The sequence below is a fragment of the Pteropus alecto genome, unplaced genomic scaffold (assembly GCF_000325575.1).
Source record: "Pteropus alecto unplaced genomic scaffold, ASM32557v1 scaffold335, whole genome shotgun sequence".
Taxonomy (NCBI): Eukaryota; Metazoa; Chordata; class Mammalia; order Chiroptera; family Pteropodidae; genus Pteropus; species Pteropus alecto.
In genome coordinates, this window is record NW_006436757.1 from 792,233 (window position 1) to 817,808 (window position 25,576).

General features: G+C 36.4%; 1 protein-coding gene and 1 non-coding gene across 5 annotated transcripts; one reads left to right on the plus strand and one right to left on the minus strand.

The window, feature by feature from the left end:
* Positions 1–291: 291 nt before the first annotated feature.
* RNF212B (ring finger protein 212B) lies at positions 292–24,725 on the minus strand. 4 transcript variants are annotated; one of them, XM_006913594.3, is made up of 15 exons: positions 24,629–24,725; positions 22,995–23,095; positions 21,111–21,163; positions 20,385–20,459; positions 7,868–7,983; positions 7,170–7,230; positions 6,380–6,408; positions 5,355–5,401; positions 5,092–5,134; positions 4,866–4,926; positions 4,451–4,499; positions 3,459–3,498; positions 3,065–3,165; positions 2,360–2,421; positions 292–885 (listed from the first exon to the last, which is right to left on the minus strand). In XM_006913594.3, exons 2-15 carry the CDS (start codon positions 23,092–23,094, stop codon positions 820–822), a joined length of 903 nt encoding a protein of 300 aa, XP_006913656.1. In that variant the 5' UTR covers position 23,095; positions 24,629–24,725; the 3' UTR covers positions 292–819. The 4 variants fall into 4 exon arrangements, with proteins under 4 accessions (XP_006913656.1, XP_015446177.1, XP_024903770.1 ...); XM_015590691.2 differs by having other exon boundaries at positions 24,589–24,723; XM_025048002.1 differs by having other exon boundaries at positions 24,559–24,672.
* LOC112481204 lies at positions 6,898–7,017 on the plus strand. Its single transcript, XR_003046834.1, has one exon. It is a non-coding gene; the product is annotated as a U5 spliceosomal RNA (small nuclear RNA).
* Positions 24,726–25,576: the final 851 nt, after the last annotated feature.

Sequence of the window (25,576 nt, forward strand, 5' to 3'; positions counted from 1 at the left end):
AAGGGGAGGTGTGTCTAGAAATGCCTTTAAAAATAAATTCAGAGTTCCAGAGAGGGTAATGGGGTCTTAGTTCAACTACAAGGTCATTCTTAAGACCTAATTAATTTCTGGAAGATGCTTGCTATCTTCACTCTTTTGCCAATATTTTTGCTTAAAGCCTGCTTTCCAGTGGCCCACTCATTTAATTCCTCACTTCTACCCCTTAGTACCCAAAGAATAAATATTTGATCCCAGTAGTAGTGTTCTTTGCCCATTCCACCATTCTAGAGCTTGTAATAAAGAGAGATGCAGTAGCAATAAAAGGGAATCCTCTTTATTATCTATGTACTTTAGTAAGCTAAAAGTCTGTGTATCCAACCATTAACAGGAAAATCAACATATGTAATAATAACTAGGCAAAAAAGAAATGAGGCAAATAGAAAAAAAAGTATAAATTAGGATGAGGAACAGAATTATTCGATAACATTGGCAATGGGGGAATGGGAAGCTAAGAAATTAAATCCAGAAATAAAACAATAGCTAATAAACATATGACCTCCCACCCCCAAGGATGAAAAGAACTGTTTTTACCACCTTTGTTTCAAATTGTAAGAAATGAGAAAGCTACATGTATCTTGTAGGAGAAATATACACATCTTCCTGAAGTACTAGTCTTATATAAAACCTGACCACTCCAAGGAGGTAATACAAGATCAAAAGTACAGAGTGAAAAGAAGAAACCAGGCAGGGGTACATTTCCCAAGGCCATCATGTCTAATGGGTATTACATGCTATAGTCCGTCCTTCAGCAGTATGTATAGATCAGACCTTGAAGATGGTCTATCTGGGAGTGGTCCATGCTTCTCTCTCCCTGGCTATTCCCATCTGCCTTTGTTGGTAGAGAGTCTGCAGCAGAGGACAGGAAGGCAGATAATGGGTGTTTATAACCAAAAGGGCAAGTCAGGCCCTTTCAAGCCATTTTATTAAGTTTATCAAGACAGCAAACCACTGTTGCTTCCTCTTAGTTTTCTCCATTCCATAACTATTCCAAACTAAGATTTGATACATCTACTGTAACAAAGGCCTTGTTGCTCCTTATAAAACTCTGCAATATTTCAGTGATTTCTGGTGTTAATGACAGATGCTAGACATCAAATTATTTTGGAAGACTTGGAACTTTACTACCATACCCAGAGATTTATACCAGGGAGGCAGAACTATGCCTCTGGGGAGGTGGTACTTCCTTCAATAACTTTTCAAATTTATTATGGAAATTTTCAAAAACTACAAAAGTAGAGTAGTAATAATGAACTCATATGTACCCATCACCTAACATCAACAAATAATTCATGGCCAATTTTTCATTTCTACCCTCTCCATTAGATTATACTAAGCAAAACCCAGACAATCATTTAACTTCCTTTCCATAAATATTTTAGTGCTGATCTCCAAAAGATAGACTACATTAAGAAATGTAACCACAATAGCATGATACCTACCAAAAAACTTAATTCCTCAGAAGCAAATGTCCAACAGATATTCAATTTTCCTCAACTTTCTCATGTTTTTTACAGTTCTTTTCAATCATGATTCAATTGGGGCCCATATATTTGTAGATGGTTTATATGTTTCTTAAGTCTTCCCATCTGTAGGTTAATCCTTCCATTTGTAGGATCTTAGGGATGTTATTTCCCCAGTGTTGCCTATTAAGGCATAGACCCTAATTTCTTGCTGATGGAAATAAAGGGAATTTTGGAATATGAGAGCAAAACATTTATCTACTTTTGTATGTCCCTGGGGTCACCAGGAGCTTGGCATGAAAAAAAAGGCTTAAATATCCTCAAAACCCAAGCCATAAAAGTTAACTTAAAAGGCAAGACTGGACTTTTCATTGAATAGTGCTCCTTTAAACCTCTTCTCCTTCCTAGGCCCCTTTCCTCCTTTCTGCCTGGATTAGAATCAAATTTACAAAACATTATTCTAGCTATCCCAGAAGAAATAAAAAACTTTTTCTCCCTAGTTAAAGCAGTACTTCTATGCAAAAAATACTTTCCATTGAGAACACTTTTTTGTGAAACTTGGGACTGTCAGTTGTATACACATACTTAGTTCACCCTGGCCAAGACCTCTCAAATTTAAAGCCTTTCACTACTATGTGACCTAATTTTTAAACCCCAAATTAGGAAACTAATCTGACAGAATCTTCAAACTGAGACCATTCTGGAAAATTGTGTACATATGGTTACCACTTGAAATCCATGTCATTCTCCACTGGTTATATTCTCCCACTTTAAAAGGAGACTAAAAGGAGGCATTTAGTGTGCAGGCCTAACCATGTGAATATTTCATACACAGACAAGTTAGACTAGCCAGGGCTCACCTGCAGGACTGGTAGCTGGAAACCAGGAAGACTCTCTTGTGGGGTTCTGCTCTCTCTCTGACCTGAAGGATGGAATGGTGAAAGATAACTTCTTGGGCAGTTCCTCGGTAATGTTACTTGTGGATCAGGGTAAATGAGTAGTTCTTAATCTGCAGGACACTACTCAAAAGGGAAAGCAATTTGCTTAGATTAGCAAAGCAATCTAAGAGAGGGGTTATAAAGTCCCTTCTATTCCTGTGAGGACAGGGTAGAGACAGACAGGTCTGAGATTCGAGTTTATGAGTAGGAAGATGCAGAGACAATATAAAGATTTTGGTGTGCTGTGGCAGGACAGCCCCTTATCATGAGGACTGGTACCTTTTTGAAAAAGATGGGGGAGAAAATAGGATACTGGTTTTATCATTCTCATTCAGAATTGAGCTCCTAGCAACATTCAAACAGGAATTGCAATTCTACAGGTTGACTTTCTGGCTAAATAGCCATACTGGTGATAGGATGAGTACTATTTAGGCAAAATCCAAAACCTCCCTTCGCTGTGAAGGAAATGGAATAATTTAAAAGAATATTAAGGAGTCAAACTACAGACAATGCTTTCTTTTGCGGGGAGGTGGGGGGAATCCCAACTTTTTTTTACCTTGAAAATACTTATTTTAGTATATATGTCAATGGTTGAAGCTAAAAATCCTTTGGGGTTACTTAACTCACCTGAATTGTTGGGGGTGAGGACTCTTGTGTGGCCTGAATCCCCACCACTTAGAGGTGGTCTGAAAGAAAAACTCCCCAGTCCAGAGGATGCAGATGAAGGTCTAAGGAGGGGAAATAAAAGCATCAGCAGAGAAAAGGAAAGGTATAGGTAAAAAAACATATGTAAAGGGAAAGCCTATACATTTAGGCCACAGACCCTGCTTGGAAGTGAGAATGAAATTAAGTAATTCAGATGTATATCAGACACAGTACTATTCAACCTTTTCTTTTGTTTACAAGGGAGATTATAAACTTCAGTGGTACAGGCTAGTGGAGAAGTAACCCCCTGGGCTGCTGTCAGAGTGTCAGTGTAAAGAGATCCCAAATAAAAGGAAGCATACATAGTGTTACTCACCTATAAGACATGCTATGAGTGGAAGCTGGCGAAGGGGTTTCTGAAAGGCATAAAATGAGTCTGTGAGATAATCCACCAACTAGAGAAAGGATTCAGGTGTACTCAGGGCCAGGGCAAAGGAACTGATGAGCAAAGATTTTCAATATGTATGTCAAAGAACCAACTTTTGGTTTTGTTGATTTTCTCTATTGTTTTTCAATTCTCAGATTCATTAATTTCTGCTCTAATCTCAATTTCTGCTCTAATCTTTGGTTCTTTGAAATGATCGACAAAATGGTCTAAGCTGGCTGTCTAAGAAAAAAGGAAGAAAGCCTCAAATAACTAAAATCAGGAATGAAATACGGAATATTACTACTAAGCTAATAAAAATAAATTAACTAGAACATCTACATTTTTCAAAGGGGTGAATGCGAAAGAGTTGGAGGGAAATGATTTGGAATGATAATCCGGAAAGAGATTTGCAAATTACAAAATTTCCTCTTTGGAAAGAAAAGGAAATCTCCGATATATTCTCTATGGACTGGCTAATGCCTTTGAAAACGGGAGTAACAATAAGAGTTCGAAGGGGAAAGAGTCAAAAAATTTAATGGGTGGAACCAAAATATTTCTTCACTGGAATATTTTTACGTTTAATACACAGTGAAGAAGCCAGATACCCTTCAGGCTAACATAATCGGCATCTAGTTAACCTTCCTTTTAAACCTAACTTCTACTGCCACCTCGTGGCAATTATAAAATTCCAAGTCAATTTACTCAAGTAATCCATCTCCTGACCAGAAATTTTCAGTGAGTGACTTTCTAGCACTCAGATTTTCATTTTCCCCTTATCAGTCTGAGAACAGAAATATCATTATTTGAAAAGCAGTAATATATGTTTGGATATCTGGAATCACTCGATAAAAACAAAGTAAAATGGCATACGATACACAGAAAACTGATGGTGTACGCAGGGAATATGTTGGTTTCTGACACTTTTTTCTCCCCTTTCTCACCAGTATAGGAGTCTCTGGGAGTGCTCCTTTCCTGAAGGCCTCTGGCTCCCTGATGGACAAATAATATCAATCAATAAATATATCCTGATTTTCCAGCCTCCATATTCCTTGCTATTCACCTACATATTAAAGCATATTTTGTTCTCTTGGAGTGGATATGCTAGTCCAAGAAAGATCCACACTTTCCTACTTCTAACATGAACATGACAGACACTGTTACTTTAGTCCTTGAACACTTCCACTATTTCATTCCTATTCGTTCTCTATGTCAGCTTCTAACATCAGGTCTGCATTGCCAAAAGAAGAGTCTAGGCATGGCAAAAACCAACATAAGTTTAATATTCTTGCCTTAAATCTTTGCTTTCATTTAGCATTAGAAATCTCAGTCTGGAAAGAGAAGGTAACTATTACTTACTTGTCCCATGCTACTAAGACCAGCCACTCTATAAGGAATAGACTCCACTGAGGAGGGCCGACTATATAAGGTGAGACAAAAAGAAGACAAACAAACAAACCTGGTGTTAAACTTTTACATAGACTCAAAGTTTCCTCAGTCCCTATCTCAGCCACGTGTAGGCATTTCTTTCATCTTCCAACTTTTGCTAACAGTTTTAATGTTGTTGTGTAGGCTTCCTACTCACCTGACCACTTGGCTGCTATGCTGAGAACTGGGTCGTGGAGTAACTGAAAAAGAATAAAGTGCAGAATGAAAAACTGCCATCAATAGTGTGCTCTGCCTTGCCTAGCCAATCTGTTGCAGGTGGCTATCTGGTTGTATAATCTTTTCATATCATACATAAAATTAGGAAAATCACTTAATCTCTGAGAGGAAACTATTTTCCTTATGGGAAATGGATATTTACTCATTTCACACAGTTATTTGTACAAAAAATGTTCTCTCTACCTGACTGTGATGGGGAAGTAATGCCCACTGGTCGAGGTGTCATTGACCTGCAAGGGAAAAAAAAAAAGGCAGCTCTAATATCTCTATGTAGAAGTTAAGTGCCACATCAGAGGATAAATCAGATCATTGTTTTTAGAAATAATAGCTTCTTCTTTGGGCAAAAATTGCTTACTATTATGTATTAACAGGTATTACTCCAAAATATAGAGGCAAAGTTTCCATATGAGATTCCTTGACTTTCTAACTCCTTCGGTGAAAACTTCTCTCCATCTTTATTGCCCATAATAGAAGTTATGAAATCCTCCTTTCTTCCCTCAGTGCCTTACCAAGTAATCTCAACTTTACATATATCTATCCATTTGTCCGTCCATTCCCTCACTCTCTCCATCCCCTCCCTCATTCATCCATCCAACAAGCATTTATTTAGTGCTTATACATCCTAAATACTGAGATTACAAAGATAACTAAAATAGGGCTCCTATCTCTGAGAGGCTCAGCGGCTAGTAGGAGAGACAAAAAAATAAAGTAATGTTTAAGTGTTATAATGGGTATATCAGAAGTACAGAAGTATGAAAGAACATCAGACTAAAACTTCTGTAAGTGCAGGGGCCATGTCTTTTTAAAACCACCAATACAGGGCTGATATTAAAAATATTTAACAACTGGTAGGGTACAGACATTACCAATTAGAATAATTGGTGATGTACACCCAGCACCTGATAAACAGTAGTCGCTTAATGAATATTTATTGAATAAATGAATAATAGAACATCTAACTCTGTCTAATAAAGTCTTGACAGAAGAAATGACATGTGAATTGAATTTTGAATGAGTAGGATTTCAAGGTTAAAGGCGATCATTACATTCAAGATTTTACTTCAGTACTTTTCAGTGAGTATTTCTTTCTTGGAGAAGTAAAAGATAAGTTCATCAACCATTTCCTCCATCTCAGAGCCCATACAGGAGTTACAGCCAAGAGTCAGAAATGTTCAAAGAGGGCTAGTATGGAGCCTGATAAAACTGACCTGCTTCCTTGGTACCAAGTTGGAGATTCCTATAGATGAAAAGAAAATGGGAGTGAAGCAAGCTGCAGCTCAAGAGTCCTAATCAATGGATCTTGTTAGATGACTAAGCTGCAAGGTCACTAGTTGTGGTTGCCAAAATTTCCAATAGGAGAAAAAATAGCAGCAGTGTTTCCTTAGGAAATTTTTAGCTTTGAAGGAATAAAATCTTAGTTCCCCTTCATAAAAACACCTTGGGAATCCTGTAGACTGAAATACGTGGAGAAATATAGGGAGAGAAAGAAAACTGACAGGATTACAATACACTAGAATAGTTACAGCAGTAGGATCAATAGAAACATTATGTAAATACAAACAACATTCTTAGGAAGAGAGAAATGTCTAGGAAATAGAGTTGGAGGGAGAGGAAGGGTCCTGAGGTGTCTTGAGATTCTTGAAGAAAAATTTTAAGTTATAACAGATGCCTCTTCTATAAGAGAGCTTTCTAAATGGTATGTTGTTACTGATATTCGAGAATGAGCATACTCTGATTTATCTTCAAATCATATAAATCTTTCACCTTTTACTAAAGATTTCCGTAGAGAATGGGCTACCAGTGTGTTAAATATTGATCCTTTCAGCCCTCCACAGCCTTCTGTGTCTTCATCCATTTGCTACAGTGTGTTTGTTGTACACATTATCACTTATATGTACCATGAAGTGAAAAAGTTTAGGAAACTATTCTGTTCAGTCTGCTAGATAGATAGGCAAAGTAGGAGAGAAAATAATAGTAAGGGAAATCCATTTCATTCACCTTCAGGATGGCTAGAAATTTCTTCAATTCTCCATTCTCCTTCCTTAAGACAGACAGCTCTCTAGGTAAAAGATGAAAACAATCAGCTCCAGCAGTTCAATGGGATAAAAAACCTGATTTTTATTATTATCAGTATCTAGTTAATGCTTATGGAGAGACACTTGCCACTGCATATGGTATTTCTGTCAGAGATCTAGTGATTCAGGGGGACAATGGCAGAGTTTTAATAGTGAGAAGAATCAACTGGACATTAAAATAAGCAGTTGGTATGATTGCAGAGGAGTTTACACAGGATTCCATTTCCTGTCCACACACACTTCTGGTCTGCTGATGTCAGAAAATTCTCATCAAGGATTCTACTATTTAGCTTAAGATTTCTAAAATATACCCTCCTAGAGGTAACGTTTCAAATGTCTCTTATCTTATCACTGTAAAAACGTTATATCTGATTCCTCTGAAGCAGCAGTTTTTGATCGGGGGAAGCAGAAGAGGAAAAGCTATGAAGGGAGGAGGGACCCTTGAGGGAAGAAAGAGAAAAATAAAATGGAGATTGAGGGAACCAAAAATTCCATACCTGATTTGCTCAAAACAAACATAAACACATGGAGCAATTTTCAGGCTTTGCAACCATAAGAAATTAAGGGCCACAGCTTATCTGAAAGAAAAAGAGCTCTCTGGTGATTTGATGTGTTACTTACTTGTCCTGGCTGGTCACTGTTTGCTGTGCCTCCTGCACAACTGCTTCTAACTTTGTAATTCTATGTTTATAAAAGGCGATGAGGAGATCTGTTTGTTTCTTCTGGAAACTCCACACCTACTAGGGAAAAACAGACCTTTGACAAACACCCCCATAACTCCTTTCCCCTAACTTCTGGCAACAAAGGGAAATCCATCAATTCATACTTTATTACTGATCATTTTCTTCTGGTGCATCTGGCTTAATTCATGACTCTCCAAAACTAGAGGATTCAGCACTAGGGAAAGCTAAAGCTTTTCATTTCCAGGACAATGACTTTCTAATATCTTAATGGGAACATTCCGACATAGTAGAAGGGCCCTTTAAAAATAAAATCTTTCATTTTGAGCAGTGACACCCGAAAAAGAATGACACCCGAAAAACTTTTTCAAGCTTATAAAATTGGTTCTGATATAACTTATCAGATTTGTTTGAACTTATCTGACTAGGTGGACTCAGCTTCTACATTCCAGAGCACTCGTAACCAATTTCCTTTTCCTAAGATATACACACAGAGACAGGCTGCTTATGATGCTATGGTAAAGGGCAAAGAGACACAGAAGGGGTTTACCTATTTCTGAATTTTATTTCTGGGCATGGACAAATAATTTTATCTTTTGCTTTACTTTACTATTTGATATACTGATGTGCCTATCATGAGATTACTGAGTCAGATCAAAAGTTAATAATTAGAAAGGGTTTCAGCTTTGTCAGGCTCTACTTTTGAATACACAGCAGTATTTATGTCTCATCTGCTTCTTTCCTACTCTAAACTATAAACCTTTTGTCTAAGGTCCTTCCCTATATCTCGGTATTCTTGTCATAAATTTTTGTTCTCACCTAACTTGCAAGTTGCTTTTGCCACCTAACCACAGAATTGTACTTAAGAGTTTATATAGTCTCTAGTCTCTTTCCTTTCTACTCAAAGCAAACTGTACTAGTTCTAGATAAAGATTTCACTGTAGTCTACTTTATTTTTTTAAAGGTGTTTTCAATAAAAGTAAAACACGTTCACTTTAGAAAATCTGAACAGTGCAGAAACAGAAAAAAAAGTCACTCAGAACTCTAGGAGTTCCCTAAAATGGTAGTGGGGGGAAACAATAGATAGTATAGACAGATGTAATATATATCCAAGAGACAGTATCCTAAACATCCTAACCTACTCTTAGCATCAATTGGCAGTGAAATTAAGTTAGTACCATGCTAGGACCAAGAAAAGCCAAATCCTGCCTAGACAGTTTCTCCCTTTGAGACCACCAAGAGTTATACATGCACAGGAAGCAGACCCCACTGTGGAGCTCCAGGGAGCCAGACTGGAGTACTGGAGGGCCTTTTGCCTAGACCTAAGCAGGCCTACTTTGCCTACTACCCCCAAAAAAATTCAAACCGAAATCTTATATCTAACCAATCCAAGAAAAAAGACCAATCCAAAAAAACAATCACTAGCAAGTGTTAGAGGAGAGAAACAAGTGGTTTTACCCGATGCTAGAGTATAAATGTTTGGTCTATTTCAAATACATCTACCAAAGATTCTAAAATCTAACTCGGAAATGAATCTCAGTATTTAAAAAATCTCAATTGTTACCAAATTCATTCTGTCTCATTCAAACTCTTCAACCTTATAAAAAAGGTTGGCTTTTGGTGGGGGGGGGAGCTAAAAAAGGAAAAATTTTGCTCACTTTTTTTTTTTTTTTAGGCACGGTAACCCTTGGTTGACCTCACAGATTGCAAGGGCCTTGTCAGCTTACAATCCCTTATTTTATTTAAATTTATTTTTACGCCTACGGCACCTGGTCTTCCTAGGTCTCTCATCCAAGTACTAACCAGATCCGACCCTTTTGGTGGGGGGGGGAGCTAAAAAAGGAAAAATTTTGCTCACTTTTTTTTTTTTTTTAGGCACGGTAACCCTTGGTTGACCTCACAGATTGCAAGGGCCTTGTCAGCTTACAATCCCTTATTTTATTTAAATTTATTTTTACGCCTACGGCACCTGGTCTTCCTAGGTCTCTCATCCAAGTACTAACCAGATCCGACCCTGTGTAGTTTAGCTTCCAAAATCAGATGGGATTGGGCTTGTTCAGGGTGGCATTGCCATAGACTTACTTAATTTGTTTATTTGTTTGTTTGTTTATTTATTTTTAGGCAAGCAACCCTTAGCTGACCTCACAGATTGCAAGGACCTCGTCATCTTACAATCCCTTATTTTTTATTTTTTACGCCTTCACCACCTGGTCTTCCTAGGTGATCTCCCATCCAAGCACTAACCCAGGTCTGACCCTGTTTAGCTTCCGAGATCAGGCGGGATCAGGCTTGTTCAGGGTGGCATGGCTGCAGACTCACTTTTTTTTTTAAGTTAGTATTGTTTTGTTAATATAATAACAGAGCAGATAACAATAAAAGTAGTTCTGTTGATAATGCTAAACACTGTCTTGATATCCCCAAGTGTTAAATATTGTCTATTTATTGGAATAATGCATGAATATACCTACTTCTAAACCCAGATTCCTCTCATATCTCCATACTAGGGTAAGGGTATCTTGGTCTCCATCATGCTCTGGATTCCCATTCATTTTAGGACTGATAACATGGAACATGATTTTTATTTTATTTACTGAAGAGAGTATTTTAAAATTTCAGTTCTGAATTAGGTACAGTTAATAGCAAGAGGTTGGAGGAAAAAAAGGAGGAATCACCGAAAGATACTGAGAAAGGCACCATAATGGAAGCAAAGGGGAAGCTCAATAGTTTATTATAAGACAAGATATTTTGGTCCAACATGGGGTGTGCATTTTACTGCCTTATTTTTTAAAAAGTGGTTTTGTTTATTCATAAAAGTAATACATATTTTGAAAATGAATAATAGTTTGACTGACTAAATTTTTTGTACTAAAGAATGACTTTCCTAATTCTTATTTTTAAATGTGAGGTTTTTTTAGTTGAGATTTATATTCCCATGAAATTTAATGTTTTGAACATTTATAAAGGAGTTGCTAAGTTTTAGAAATTTACTTTAAAGGTAAATTCACTATCTCCCTTTGACACTCAAAATCTATTAGTTTGCCTTAAATATCTTTTGTGAAACTGACTCCTTCATTCTGTAATATCTAAAGGTCTTAGTATTTTAAAATTATATCTCGAGGTAATCATACGATTGAGAAAAGGAAATTTCTCTTTATAGATGTATTCCAGCTTTAAAAAAATGAGAAAGGAATAACAATTAAAATATTAGCATTTTGCAACTCCTAATGAATTATGGATCTATGTAAAGTTCATCAATGGCTACCATCACACAAAGCAAGAGAAAAAAGACCATTATATACCTTTTGGTGGAACACAACACTGCTATATAGTATTCTTGCCTCCCACCCCTTTAATCAAATGATCTGATTAAGCCTAAATCTGACTATTAACTTACCAGAAACACAGTGCACAGACGAGCATAATAAATGACTCTGCGGGAATATAATGAACAAAATCTACACTGTGAACAACTCCACAGGACAAAATACCATTTTCTTCAACAATAATAAGAAATGAGAGGAAACTTATAGTTTAAATGAAACTTAAGAAATATAACCAACTGAACTGTATAGACCTTACAGAAACTCAACTCAAAGTTTTAAAATGAGACAACTGCAGAAATGTGAATGCTGACTGATTAGTTGATAATATCAGGGAATTATTATTATTTTAGCATTAAATGGTTATATTTAAGAAGAGTCCCTATGTTTTAGACATACACTCTGAAATATTTACAGATTGAATGATGTAGTATCTGGGTTTTAGCTTTAAAATAATCTAGATGGGGTGGCAGTAGGTATAGATAAAGGAAGACTGATAATTGGTGAAGCAGGGTAACGAATACATGGAATTGGAAATACTAAGATGAATAGCTTTGTCTTTTAGTAGCTCATCACCATAGAGTAGAAGAGACATTCAGACATGTGAACAAATAAATAAAACACAGATGATATGCAGTATATGAAGCAGTATATGCCATATAAGAAGTATATATGAAGCACAAAAATAATGATTAAGAGGTAATTATTCAAGCTTAAGAGTGTGGAAGTCAGGCATTTCAGGCACATATGTATGAATCTATATGGTATATAAAAGATCTGCAAAGAACTAAGTCTACTTTATAGAATAGGTAATAAATAACCTACCTAAGAACTTATGTTGGTATATAAAATGTGAGGTGGTAGTTGTGGATGAGATTGCAGAGGTTAGGAGGAACCAGATCATTAAGGGAACCAGGTGTCACTCTCAAGAGTCTGAAACTTAGGTGATGGAAAGCCACCAAAGGGTTTTGAAAAGGCAATTACATTAAGATTTGTCACTGAAATAGATTATAGTGGTGCTCGGAGAGAATAGACTTGAGCAAAAAAGAATCCTAAAAATGCTTCCTTATCAAAAGCAATTGGAGGACTATTAATAAGATGTCAGAGGTACCCATTCTGAATGGGAGAGCCACAGCAGCCCACCAAGTTGGGAGTTAAGTTTTGGGTTGTACAGTTTGCGATCAAAACAATATTACCTCTTACACTGGCTTACGGTTGGTTCATCGACCTCCTGCTCAGAGGTGATAAAGAACACGACTATACTGTTTCAGAAGTCTTAAACACTGACAGATTAGCTTCTGCTTTTTAGGTAAAATAATCTTAGACTAAATAACCTTTCTTCAAAGGCAGCACTGATCGTCTCAGTTGATTGATTTTTTAATTCAAGTGAGGGATGAAGAACTTCTACTGATAAGATCAGGTCTTGACCTGATTTTATTCAAATGGTATGTATCATAGTTATTTATGTATATATTAGCAAAACATATGACTTCAAAGTCAGCAAACTACTGGCCATGGCTAGCTACCTGTTTTTGTAAATAAAGTTTACTGGAACACAGCCATACTCATTTGTTTACATACTGTCCTTGGCTGCTTCTCTGCTATAATAGCAGAGTTGTGTAGTGCAATAGAGATTGTATGCCTGCAAAACCTAAAATATTTACTGGTCCTTTTAGAAAAAATTTGTCAACCTCAACACTAAATTTATGCAAGTTTCTATATATCTATTTGTATCTTTTTCTCTGAATTTGTATTTCTTTGTGAATCTATATCTTTCCCTCTTTTCCTCTTAATCTCTCTTCTCTTATTTCCTACTCTATTTGTCTGTTCTTTCTACACGTATTTATTTAATGGACAGTTATGTTACTTGTTCTTAATTTTAAAGTGGATAGGCCCAACAGAACGGGAGAAAATGTTTGCAAATCATGTGTCTTGTAAGAGACGTATACCTACAATATATATAAAAATTTTATAACTAGTAATAAAAAGACAACTTAATTTAAAAATGGGCAAAGGATGTCTGAATAGACATTAAAGAAGATATACAAATGGCCAATAAGCACATGAAAAGATGCTTGACATCATTAGCCATCAGAGAAATGCAAATCAAAACCATGATGAGATACCACTTCATACCCACTAGGATGGTTATAATAAAAAAGATAGTTAAAAACAAGTGTTGGTGTCCCAAGGCTATGGAGAAATCAAAACCCTCATATACTGCAGGTAAGAATATAAAATGATGCAGGCACTTGGGAAAACAGTCTGCCAGTTCCTCAAAAAGTTAAATATAGAGTTAACCATCTGACCCAGTATTTCAACTCCTGTGTATATATCCAAGAGAAATGAAAATATATGTCCACACAAAAACTTATACACAAATCGTCATAGCAGCATTATTCATAATAACCCCAAAGTAGAAAAACTGATGAATGAACACATGAAATGTACATTCATCTATGTCATGAAATCTTATTTGGTCCTAAAAGGAAATGAAGTACTAGTGAAGTCCTAATACATGTTACAATATGAATAAACCCTGAAAACATTACACTTAGTGAATGCAGTCAGTCACAAAAGACCACACATTGTATGATTCCACATTTATAAAATGTCCAGAATAAGCAAACCTATATGGACAAAAAGTAAATTAGTGATTACCCAGGGCTGGGGAGGGTGAAGAGGATTTGGAAAGTGTCTGCTAATGGGTATATGGGTTTCTTTTGCAAGTGATAAAAATCTTCTAAAATCAGGTAGTGGTTACTGCACAATTATATACTAGAATGAATATACTAGAAACCACTGAATTACACACTTTAAAGAGGTGAGTTTAATATGTAAATATATGTCAATGAAGCTGTTATTTAAAAAGTACACAGAGTATTTTATACTTCTCTTTGAAAACAATTAAACAATACAAACTCTTCTTACTTATGTGGTCTTTCATTATCTTCCTGTAGGCTTGTGACCTTTCATAATCTACAAGTTTTCCACAATATTCTTTAAACTAATATAGTACATCTTTCAGAATGCTTTCATAAACATAATTTAATTAGCTCTTTACAAGAACTAAGATGAGTATAACTGTTTCTCATTACATGTAAAGGAGCATGAATGGTCAAAGAAATGAAGTTACAAGCTAGCAGCCAGATTTAATCTTAAGATTTCTCTCCAACAGTTTTTCCAGCATTACCACTTTCCTATATTTCACACACATTAAGGGAAAACCTCAACAGGAAATATTATTCTATTCATTCTTTCAAAAAGTATTTATTGAATTATCCTATGTTCCTGGTACTATGTCAGTAAGATTGACACTGTCCCTGTGTCTTCATGGGAAAATGTACGTAAGTAAACAGAAAATTATAATACAATACAACAATATGGTGTTATACGCTGTGTATACTTATCTATGTATATGTTTGGGGACAACATGTTCCAGACAGATGGAACAGCATGAAGAAAGGCCCAGAAGCAACAGAGAAAATTATTTATATAAATAATTAAAATAGATTAGTCTCTGTACTATAGTGAGGGGTTGGATAAAAGATGAGACTGAAGAGAAAAGCAGGGACCGATGCATGTCTGGCCTTATGGGCCATGTTAAGGGGCTGAGCTTTATCTTCTGATCAATGGTTGTATTGAATAGTTTTAAATAGGAAAATAACATGATCATACTTCTATTTAGAATGATTTTCTGGCCTCAATATGGAGAACTGATAGGAAAGGGGAAAAGACTGGAGGAAAAAGATCTATTAGGAAGTTACTGCAGTAATCCAGATGGGAAACTATGGTAGACTGAACTTGGAGGCTGAGGATGAAGTAGAGATTCAAGTATTTTAGAGAGACAGAACTAACATGATTTAATTATGAACTGGATATGAAAAAAGAAGAAAAAATCAAGAATGACTCTAAAGACTTAACTGTAAGACCTGAAATCATAAAACTCCTAGAAGAAAACATAGGTGGTAATCTCTGATACTGCTCTTAGTAATATTTTTTCTGATATGTCTCCTTGGGCATGAGAAACAAAAGAAAGAAATAAACAAATGAGACTATATCAAACTAAAAATTTTTTGCCTAGCAAAAGAAATCATCAACAAAACAAAAAGACAATCTGCTGAATGAAAGAAGGTATTCACCAATGACATGTCTCTTAAGGGGTTAATATCCAAAATTTATAAAGAACTCATACAATTCAACACCAAAAGAACCCAAACAATCTAATTAAAAAATGGGCAGAGGGCCTGAATAGACATTTCTCCAAAGTGGGCATACAGATGGCCAACAGACATATGAAAAGATGCTCAGTACCACTAATCATCAGAGAAATGCAAATTAAAACTGCAATGAGATATTACTTTATACCTGTCAGAATGGCTATCATAAATAAATCGACAAACAAGTGTTGGCAAGGATGTGGAGAAATGGGATTGTATTGTTGGTAGGATTGCAAATTGGTACAGCCAATATGGAAAAGTATGGAGGTTCTTGAAGAATTAAAAATAGAACTATCTTATGACGCAGAATTCCACTTCCGGGTATTTATCCAAAGAAATCCAAAACACTAATTCAAAAAGATATATGCATCCCTATGTTAATTGCAGTGTTATTTATAATTATAATAGCCAAGATATGGAAGCAACCTAAGTGTCTGCAGTGTTATTTATAATTATAACAGCCAAGATATGGAAGCAACCTAAGTGCCCATCAATAGGTGACTAGATAGTTGTGGTATATATATATATATATACAATGGAATATTACTTGGCCAGAAAAAGAAAGAAATCTTACCATTTGCGACAACATATATGGACCAAGAGGGTATTATGTTACGTGAGATAAGTCAGAGAAAGACAGCTACCATATCATCTCACTTATATGTGAAATCTAAAGAACAAAATAAATGAACAAACAAAACAGAAACAGACTCATAGATACAGAGAACAAACTGATGTTTGCCAGATGGGAGGAGGATTGGGGAGCTGGGTGAAAAAGGAAGAGATTAAGAAGTACAAATTGGTAGTTACAAAATAGTCATGAGGATTTGAAGTACAGCATAGAGAATATAGTCAATAATATTGTAATAACTATGTATAGTGCCAGATGAGTACTAGACTAGGGAGATTACTTCGTAAATTAAATAAATGTCTAAACACTATGCTGTACACCTGAAACTAATATAAAATAATGTTGAATGTCAACTGTAATTGAATAATAATAATTTTTTAAAAAGAAATCAAGAATGACTAGATTTTTGGTTTGGTCATTATGTAGATGGTGGTTATCACTCACCATGATAAACACAGGAAGAGTAGCCTCTTTTCCTGTGTGTATGTGGTTGGTGGGCATGATGCAGTGCTATTAAGAACAATGAGTTAAGTTCGGAACATGTTGAATTAGGGAAGATATCAAGTCAGCAAATATATGTATGACTCTGGAGAGATAGATGACAGAGAGATAGAGAAATAGAGAAATAGAGAGATAGAGAGAGAGACAGACAGACAGACAAAGGGAGGAAGGGTAGGAGAGGGAGAAAGAAGCGGGTGGGGGAGAGGGAGAAAGCATGCATGAGAGCATGAGCACTCTCATTCATTCAGCAAAGACTTATTGAGTACCTCCTATGTAGCAAAACTAATCATTGCAGGGTATACAACATTGAACAAAACACAGTTAGTCCCTGTCTCTATGGAGCTTATAGTCTATGGCAGAGAGTAAAGGGGGAGACCTAATTTAGATATAGTGATCAGCAAAGGCTCCTCCTAGGTGACAATTAAGCTGAGATCTTTACTGGAGATAATAGATAATAGATTTGGAAGTCATCTATATGTTGATTATAACTAAAGCATAGGAGTGGATGATATTATCTATGCACAGTATAAAAAATAAGGGAAGTACCTAGTATAGAATTCTGTGAAATTTAACTATTTAAGAGCTAGACAGGAAAAAGAACACAAAAAGATAACAGAAGTTGGTTATGGTAGCCAAAGGAATAATATTTTAAGGAGAGAGTGGGTCTCAAATGCTGAGAAATCAAACACAATAAGAACCAAAAAAAGCATTCATTGGATTTGATAACAAGGAGGCTGTTGATGTGCTTGTAAGAGCAGTTTCAGTGAAACAGTATAAAACCAGACTGTAGAGCATTGAGGAGAGGCTTAGCATAGTTCTCTTTCTCAAGACTACTCACCACACTATTATGAGGGTCACCATTGATCCACATGTTGTCAAATCAAGTCAACCCTCCTTTGCACTCATCTTCATTTTTCAACAGTATTTGACCCAGCTGGTTATTTCTTCCTTTTAGAAACACTTTCCTTTCTTAATTTCTGTGACATCACGCTCTCCTTGTTTTCACCTCTTTGCTAACTTCTCTTCTCCTGTACCTAATCACTAGATATTGAAGGAACTCTTTCTCTGGGTGATCTCATCTAGTCCCAAAGCTTTAAAAACTATCTATACCCTGATGAGTTCCACACTTAATATCTCTATTCTTGACCTATGTCCTGAGCTCCACAATAGTAAATTTATCTGCCTTTGTGACTTTTCCTCCTGGATTTCTAATAAGTATCTGTAACCTAATATGTCCAAAATGGTATTTTCCCTCAAAACAGTCTTTTCAGTCTTGGTAAAGGGTACAATCATCCCACTTAGCTGTTTAAGATAAAAACCCAGAGGTCTTCCTTGATTCCTCTCTTTTTCTCATCTTCCACATCCAAATCAACAGCAATTCTACTAGTTCTTCCTAGAAAACACATCTCAGATTTAACTACCCCTCTCCATTTCTACTGCCACCATTCTAGGCCAGTCTTACTTAGATTTCTCCCATAGCCTCAACTGCTCTCCCTACTTCTACTCTTAATTTCTCTATGGTCCATTCTCTACTCAGCAGCCAGATTCTCTTTGAAAATTATATATCGGATAATGCCATTTCCTTGCTTAAAACCCTTCAATGGTGTCCCACTGCACTTAGAAGAAAATCTAAATTACTTACCATGGCCTACAAGTCCCTATACTATCAAGCCACACTCTCTGACCTTATCTTAAATTAGTTCTCTCTCCCTCCCTGCCAGCCTTAATGTGTATTCATTCATTTAACAAACATTTCTTATGCAGCTAATTTGTACCAGGTACCTAGTTAGGCATTGGGCAATACAAAGATGATATCCGACTTTCAAAAGCTTCAGTTTAGTAAGAGAAACAGACATATGAACAAAAACATTAAAACACTTTTGCAGAGTTAAGTACTTTTGCACACTTAAGAGCAAGTGGGACAGGAATACAAAGGACAGAGCCAAAATCTGCCTACAGGAATCAGAGGTGGCTTTTCAGAAGAAGAAACAATTAACTGGCATGCATTTGAAAGATGGCTAGTTGTGGATATGCAGTCTCTGACCTGGGAATAGAAGAAATCTAACAGGTCTGTATGGGGCTCTCCAATCCTCAAAGATAGTTAGTTTTATCTGAAGGTGAGTAAAGAATTCAAAACAGGTAGCTTGATCAACTATTGGCTATAGAGTAGTACAGCAGAAAAATGCCCTTGTCAGGTCATTACAGAGATTGGGGATAATTAAAACATGAATGGATATTCAGATCAACATTCCATTAATTCAACAATATTTTGAGTGTCCACTACATATTAAGAACTATTTGAAGAACTGAGCATACGACAATAAACAAAACCAACCAAATCTCTGCCTTCATGGAGCTTACTACGTTCCAGTGCAGAATTCAGACAATAAATAAATATATTATATAATGTTAGAGATAAGAGCTATGATGAAAAATAAAGTAGAGTAAGAAATAGAGAGTATCTCAGATATGAGAGTCAGTAAATGTCTGACTGAGAAAGGAAAATTAAGCAGAAGCCTGAATGAGGCAATGTAGATATTACCTGGATCAGTTACTCAAGTTCACAAATTAGGAAAACACATTTTCAGACATTGCTGACTTTACCAAACTGGCCCTTCACTAAAGTGATGATTAACTGAGCCTTTCTATTTATTTTATCTTGATTATTTGACCATGTATAATTGGTCTCATGATTAGGTAGGTTAAGATTCAGACTGCATATAATTTCCCTACTAATCATTAACTAATCCTGGGTTTAGTTACTAACCAAAGGTCTGCTCTTTCTCTTGTTCATGTGACCTTGTTTACTTTTCTCCTTCAGTCTCAGCTGGATTTTACCTCCCCATAATGTTAAATAGTATCTAAAATATGACAGTTCACTCAAGCAGCTAAAAGCAGGAAGCAGCCAAAGCCTCAATTCCCTTTCCTCTATCTCTAGAGTTAGGATTAAGGGTGAGACACCAAAGAAAAATTAAATCTACCATCTTTAGCCAGAAAATAACTAGGGCTCTTCCTCATGTTTAGGAAAGGGATAGTCTCCTAAAAATGAGAAGGAAGAGTAGAAGAACAGTAATAAAATCTCAAGAAACATGCCAAGATAGGAATCTCATGAGACTATGAAATAATCTCAGTGAAGAACTGGGGAGGGGAGGGAAAAACTAAAGCTTTTACAATTTGGGAACTCTCTCAAATGATTGTCCTGCCTTCTCTCTAGGTTCTTCTATATTCCTATTGCTCCTGACCAAGTCAATGGTCCACCAACATATGATGCATCAGGAAAAGAAAAATATTTTCTAAAATTTGGGCAACCAAATTTGGGCAACCAAGTATGAACACTAAAGAATTAAATATATATGCATTACTAAGAAAAGTTACTGAAAAGTGAGAATGGGAAACAAGAAATCCATTCTTGAACTTAAGTCTATAAGCAAGATTGAGAGACCACTAAATCCATTCTTTGCAGGCCTATATAGTCAAATCAGTTTTTAGAAGATTCATTAATCTACACAGAAAGATGATAAAGCTCCCTAGACCCTTCTTTATCCTTAAAAATTAATAGAACAAGGCAAGATATCAGCTGCATCGTTTTTACAGCCTATCACAGATTCTGGGTCAGTAAAAAGTTAACTGTTGAGGTTTGTACCATCAGTGAAGAATGCAAAAAGAACAGCCAATTTCTCCCCATTGTGTATAAATGGAGTCTAAAGAGAACTTTTGATAAAGAAATAAGATGCAATTAAAACTTGCCTGGAGAATCAGATTTTTTTTCACTTTTGTTTCTCATACCTGAGAGATGTGACTAAAATGCTGCAAAGCTGTCTCCACAGGGTTTCTGAAGTACATCTTCTCCTGAGGTTTCATCTATGAAGCGAGTAAGACAAACAATGAGCATATCCATAATGGAATAAAATGAAATAAAATACTGGCAAATATAGCAAAGGGTGTACTACTCTTTTTAAAGAGCCTGGTAGTGTAGTGGTTAGCACATCTGCTTTACATGCAGAAGGTCCTGGGTTTGCACCTCAGGTGGAGCCACGAACCATACCCCAGGTGCATTAGCCCCTGGGTGCTCCGGGCCCCAGTGTGTACAGCGAGCGTGTGGGATGAGACACCCCGCCTTCAGAGATCCAGTTCTTAAGGGGAGATGGCAACATTTGCAGGTCAGGGGTGGAACTGGTGGTGGTGGGAGGAATTAAAGAGGGGCAAAAAAAAAAATAAATAAAGCGCCTGGTATCATTTCACTGTGCTAAGTGAGAGGGTGATCACCACTGCTCTAGGAGATACAGACTATATATCCTAATTCGCCTTACCTTAGGAGCTACAAATAATTCTTCTATCTGTTGTTTATCCTCCCCCTGCCCCCACTTTTTTTAACTGCTATCATTGAGTTTGGTTTCTTTTCTTTTCTTTTTAAATTTTAGTGCTTAGTTGCTCATCAATGATACTCTTTGTATACTTCCTATAGGCCAGGAATGGGATAAGATGGTCTGTGGGAGGGAATGAAAAACTTACATTATCAGAAAGAGCCAGATGCTTGCAGGCAGCTCTACAAATAAAACATTTTCCTAGCGGGAGAAAGAAAAAAAAAATGTTTGGTTCTCATAGACAAGAGGTAAGATTTTCCTAGAGTACATGGTAACAGTAAAGTAGGCTAGCAAGAGAAGAGGGTTCTTACTGAATTTAGAATACCGTTTGCTATAAAAGGACATCAATATGAGCTCTGTTCTCTAAATCAATATTTCCAAACCTGCATGTTGATGACAAGTTAAGACTTTTGCACTGTACCTCTACTTATCTCCCTCTCTATGAATTTCCAACTTTCTTCTGTGGGTGAGGGGGGAAAGTTCTAATGTCCCGGCAGAAGTACTGGAGTACATTTATAAGAGTACTGGGAAGAATATAAGAGTACCAATAACACCAACTTTAAGTTACTCTTTTTTTATCCCATCTACCTCACAGTAGGTACATATTAGGTACTGTAAGAAACTCCCCAATTATTCCTGCCCTGTTCTCACTTTGCTAATATTCCTGGTTCCTGTTCTGAAGCTCTCCTACTCTCATTCTCTAATTAACCTATTCTGAAAGATGAGAAAATTAAAATTCTCAATCTTTCCTTGTAAGTTGAAATTTTAGTAGTGGTGCTGGTTATTAAGACAAATGCCATGTCAGGAGAAAACATCACATGACATATACCTCACTCAGAGAAACCATTCCAAAGTGAGCTGCTTTGTTACATTAGCAGGTAACTTAAAAGGGTCATGAGATTCATATAGAGAAAAAAAGCTTGTCCAGAGGCTACCTAATCTGACTCTTCTTTCCTTGGGGACTAAAGGTTTTTCCCAGCCTTCTCTCCATATTATGGCCAGAATAAGGTAGCAAGTACAAACTATTCTTCTATTTAAGAAAAACACAAAACAAACTTTCACAGCTTTCCATCACCTGCAGGATAAAGTTCAGGTTCTTCAGCTTGGTGTATAGAGCCTTCCATCATCCGGCCACTGCCTACCTCTCTAGCCTCATCTCTCACCATTTCTTACCTATTTTTCATGCTCTACAAATCTCAACTATGTGTAGTCCCCTGCACTATGTTTTTATGATGTGGTATACCATTATACATGCTGTGCTCTTAAACTAGAGTGATCTTCCCTGCCTTAACCACTTGGCAAACTCCAGTTTGTTATTCAAAACTTTATTAAAGCAACACTTTTTATGAAATCTTCCCTGATCCAAGTACCCTATCCTAAGTCCCTCTTCCAGGCTATTTCTACATCTTGTAAAAATTTTAGCATTAAAAAAAAAAAAAAAAAAAAACCACCACTTTAAATTCAAGTCTCATTTCTAAGACTTAATAGCTGCAAGAACTTGGTCAAACCACTTATCCTATCCGAACCATTTCCTACTAATAATTATCTCCTGGTACTGTGGTGAGAATAAATAAAATTGGTACATGTGAAAATACTTTTTAAATTGAAAGGGTATCACCACCACCATCACCATCACAATCATCCTTTCTAATCAAATTGATTTCACAGACTAGACAGACCACTTCCCATTAGAAATGGCTCGTTATCAACAAAACTTTCCCCCATTTCTATTTGTTATTCTTATTTCTTCTCTCTTGTCTAATCTGTCTGATAATCTCGTGGCTTTCCCTGCTACAGGCTTCAAAATACTGACAAGTACCTTTTGGTGCTCAACTAATGGATATTCCATTTGCTAAATCATTCTTTATTAATGGATTCCTCCAATTTCCACAATCAACAGTTTCCTACCATATCCACACCACCTTTGACCTACTAAGTGATTTTTATCCCAAGTCACACAGAGAAATGGCTAATCATTATTTCTAGGTTAAAAACATTTTTGCCTGAATCTAAAAGCAGTTAAGTCACTTACCCAGAGTCACACACTTTCTACAGAAAATATGGCCACAGTTGGTGACAAAGAAATGGGCCCCATCTTTTCGGAAACACCGGTTGCAGTGAAACCAATCCATTCTGGAGCATATAAAGAAAAAAAAAATAAGAAAAATCTGGGGTGTAATAGAATTAGAGCTGTTCTAAAAATCTATGTAACAATGTTCGCTTAGCTTCTGCTATCTTATTGGGATGTGGGCATATTATTGTGGGTATTCCAACTTGTTTTAAGGAAGTACATAAACTTTTCAAGTGAAAAAATCAGATTGCAGACTGTATCATTTTTTAATAAGAAAAAATATATATTAGGAAATAGGACAATGATGAGATTCTTTTTGAATGATGTGATTATGGGTATGTGTGTGTATTGCCTTTACACATTTTTGCTTTCCAAGTTTTCTGGATTAATTCATGTATCAACTTGTAATTAATCTTTTTAAAAAAGAATCATCCATTTATTTCCTAATAGTTTCCTACAATACCATGAGATGAAACCAAGAAGAGTGGACCAAATAGAGAAGATCACATATTAGACACTTGGGACACATTTTAACTAAGGGAAATATGGTTTGTGAATGACAGTGTTGTCTCAGCTTGTACACTTTCCCTTCTACTCTACAGAAACTAGATCTGGGAAGGGCCTTGAAAGTCAAATGTTTTGTCCAATCCCAACATTTTTCAAAAGATGTACTTGCTGTTTACTGAAATTCAATGATTTGTCCAAAGGTCCATCTTTAGTTAGTGGCAGCTCTGGGATTAGAACCCAAGTCTCCTTATTCCTTGTGTCAAATTTCTGCTACCACATTAAGTAAGCCTTTTTGTTAGACCTGGCAACCATACATTTTGTTTTCTGCAAATACTATATATAATTCCATATACTTTATATAATTCCATATAATTTGTTAAATACATAACTATGAAAATGTGACCTTGTAATATTTTTAAATGAAGAACTGACATGTCAAAAATACAAAACTGAGCTGATATAAATGGAGCTGTAATTAATTCATGTTTAATGAATCCATGTTTAATTTCATAAATATGGTATCGAAGAATATAATATCTATGTTTGGTTTCCTTTAAAATTAAATTGGGAAAATATTCAAAAAGGAAAATAATTTTGCCCCCACCGAAGTCTTTTCTTTAAAAAAAGTTTTTAAATGTTTTATGGAGAGGTTTGCTGAAAGAATGACGGCTATTTTCCACCACATTTTAACATTTTTTGTCACATAATGTAAGATTCACGATAAAAGCTTACTGAATAAACAGTTCAATGGAACGGTATTACACAGTTAAGAGCCATGAACTTCAGATTTCTATCTGTTGCTCGGGATACACTAACTTCTACCAGGAAGTGAGTCTACAGAACTACTGAAAAGCTCCCACCATATATGCCCTGGTTTCTTTAAGAGCAGCAACAACAATTCTAGTCAAATGAATTGGACAGATGAACCCCTATAAGAAAGGTAATTAACGGGGTTTGTGAAGGTAAGACTCGCCAAATTTCTAGAGGTAGTGGGGATTGAGCAGAGTCTCAAATTTACCAGTAGTTATTGTTTAGCTGCCTTCCCTACCCACTTGGCCGCCGTGATCCCAGAAGGCTTTGGATCTCACCGAAATCATCCAGTGCTCCTCACGAAGAGCTGGAAATGGCGGGAAAATATACAGCAAGCCTCGCTTCAGGGAGAGGCAAGAACCTGGGCGTGGCCCGCGACAGCGTGCGCAAGGCGTGGGCGGGGCCTGGGAGGTGAGCTAAGCGCGTGGGCGGGGCCTGGGCGGTGTGCTAAGTGCGTGGGCGGGGCTCACGGCCGCGTAGTAGGGGCGACGGCGGGGCTCCAGGTGGCGTGCTAGAGGCAAGGGTGCTTCATAGTCCAGGAAAACCAACCTCGTCTAAGACTGGGACCACGTAAGGAATATGACCTAATGCCATACATGGTACTGTGGAAACAAGGCGAAAATGCAGTAAATCTTATAATGTTCCGGTAGTCAGTAACACACTAGAAAAATGTGGTCACGAAGCAGATGAAAACTACAACCTAATAATTTTAAATAGAATAAAGAAAATAATAGGTGCGTTGACGGAACAGCGAAAATCAGAATTAGAAAAGCTTAAAAGTGATATGTATAGAGAACAGTCGGGTATTAAATGAGAACTAAGAAATCTCGGGAAAAAATTAAAAGTTTTTAGAAATAAAAATGAGGGTAAAAAGCACAATTAAGGGCAAAAAGGAGAATTAAAAAGGTTTCAAGAGAAAGCGATATAGAAAACAAGCAAAAGAGTTTTCTCTCTCTCTCTCTCTCTCTCTCTCTCTCACTCTCTCTCACTCTCTCTCTCTCTCTCTCTCTCACACACACACACACACACACACACACACACACACACACACACACACACATTTATTCCCCTGAGGAATACCAAAGCAATATATCAGAATAACTGTTTAAAACGAAATTTTGAGACGTTTCTTGTAATAAAATAAGACATAAATCTACATATTGAAAGAGCATATCGTGTATAGGAGAAAACTGACTCAAAACAGTCAAAACCAAGACATTTTCTAG

What these genes read in the sequence shown, in the direction of transcription:
- RNF212B (XM_006913594.3), bottom strand. Translation starts at nt 23,094, where the DNA reads ATGGATTGGTTTCACTGCAACCGGTGTTTCCGAAAAGATGGGGCCCAT. An exon ending in TACTTCCCCATCACAGTCAG is followed by an intron (nt 5,135 to 5,354) that starts GTAGAGAGAACA and finishes ATTCTTTTTCAG; the next exon opens with TTACTCCACGACCCAGTTCT. An exon ending in TCCCAGAGACTCCTATACTG is followed by an intron (nt 3,499 to 4,450) that starts GTGAGAAAGGGG and finishes TATGCCTTTCAG; the next exon opens with AAACCCCTTCGCCAGCTTCC.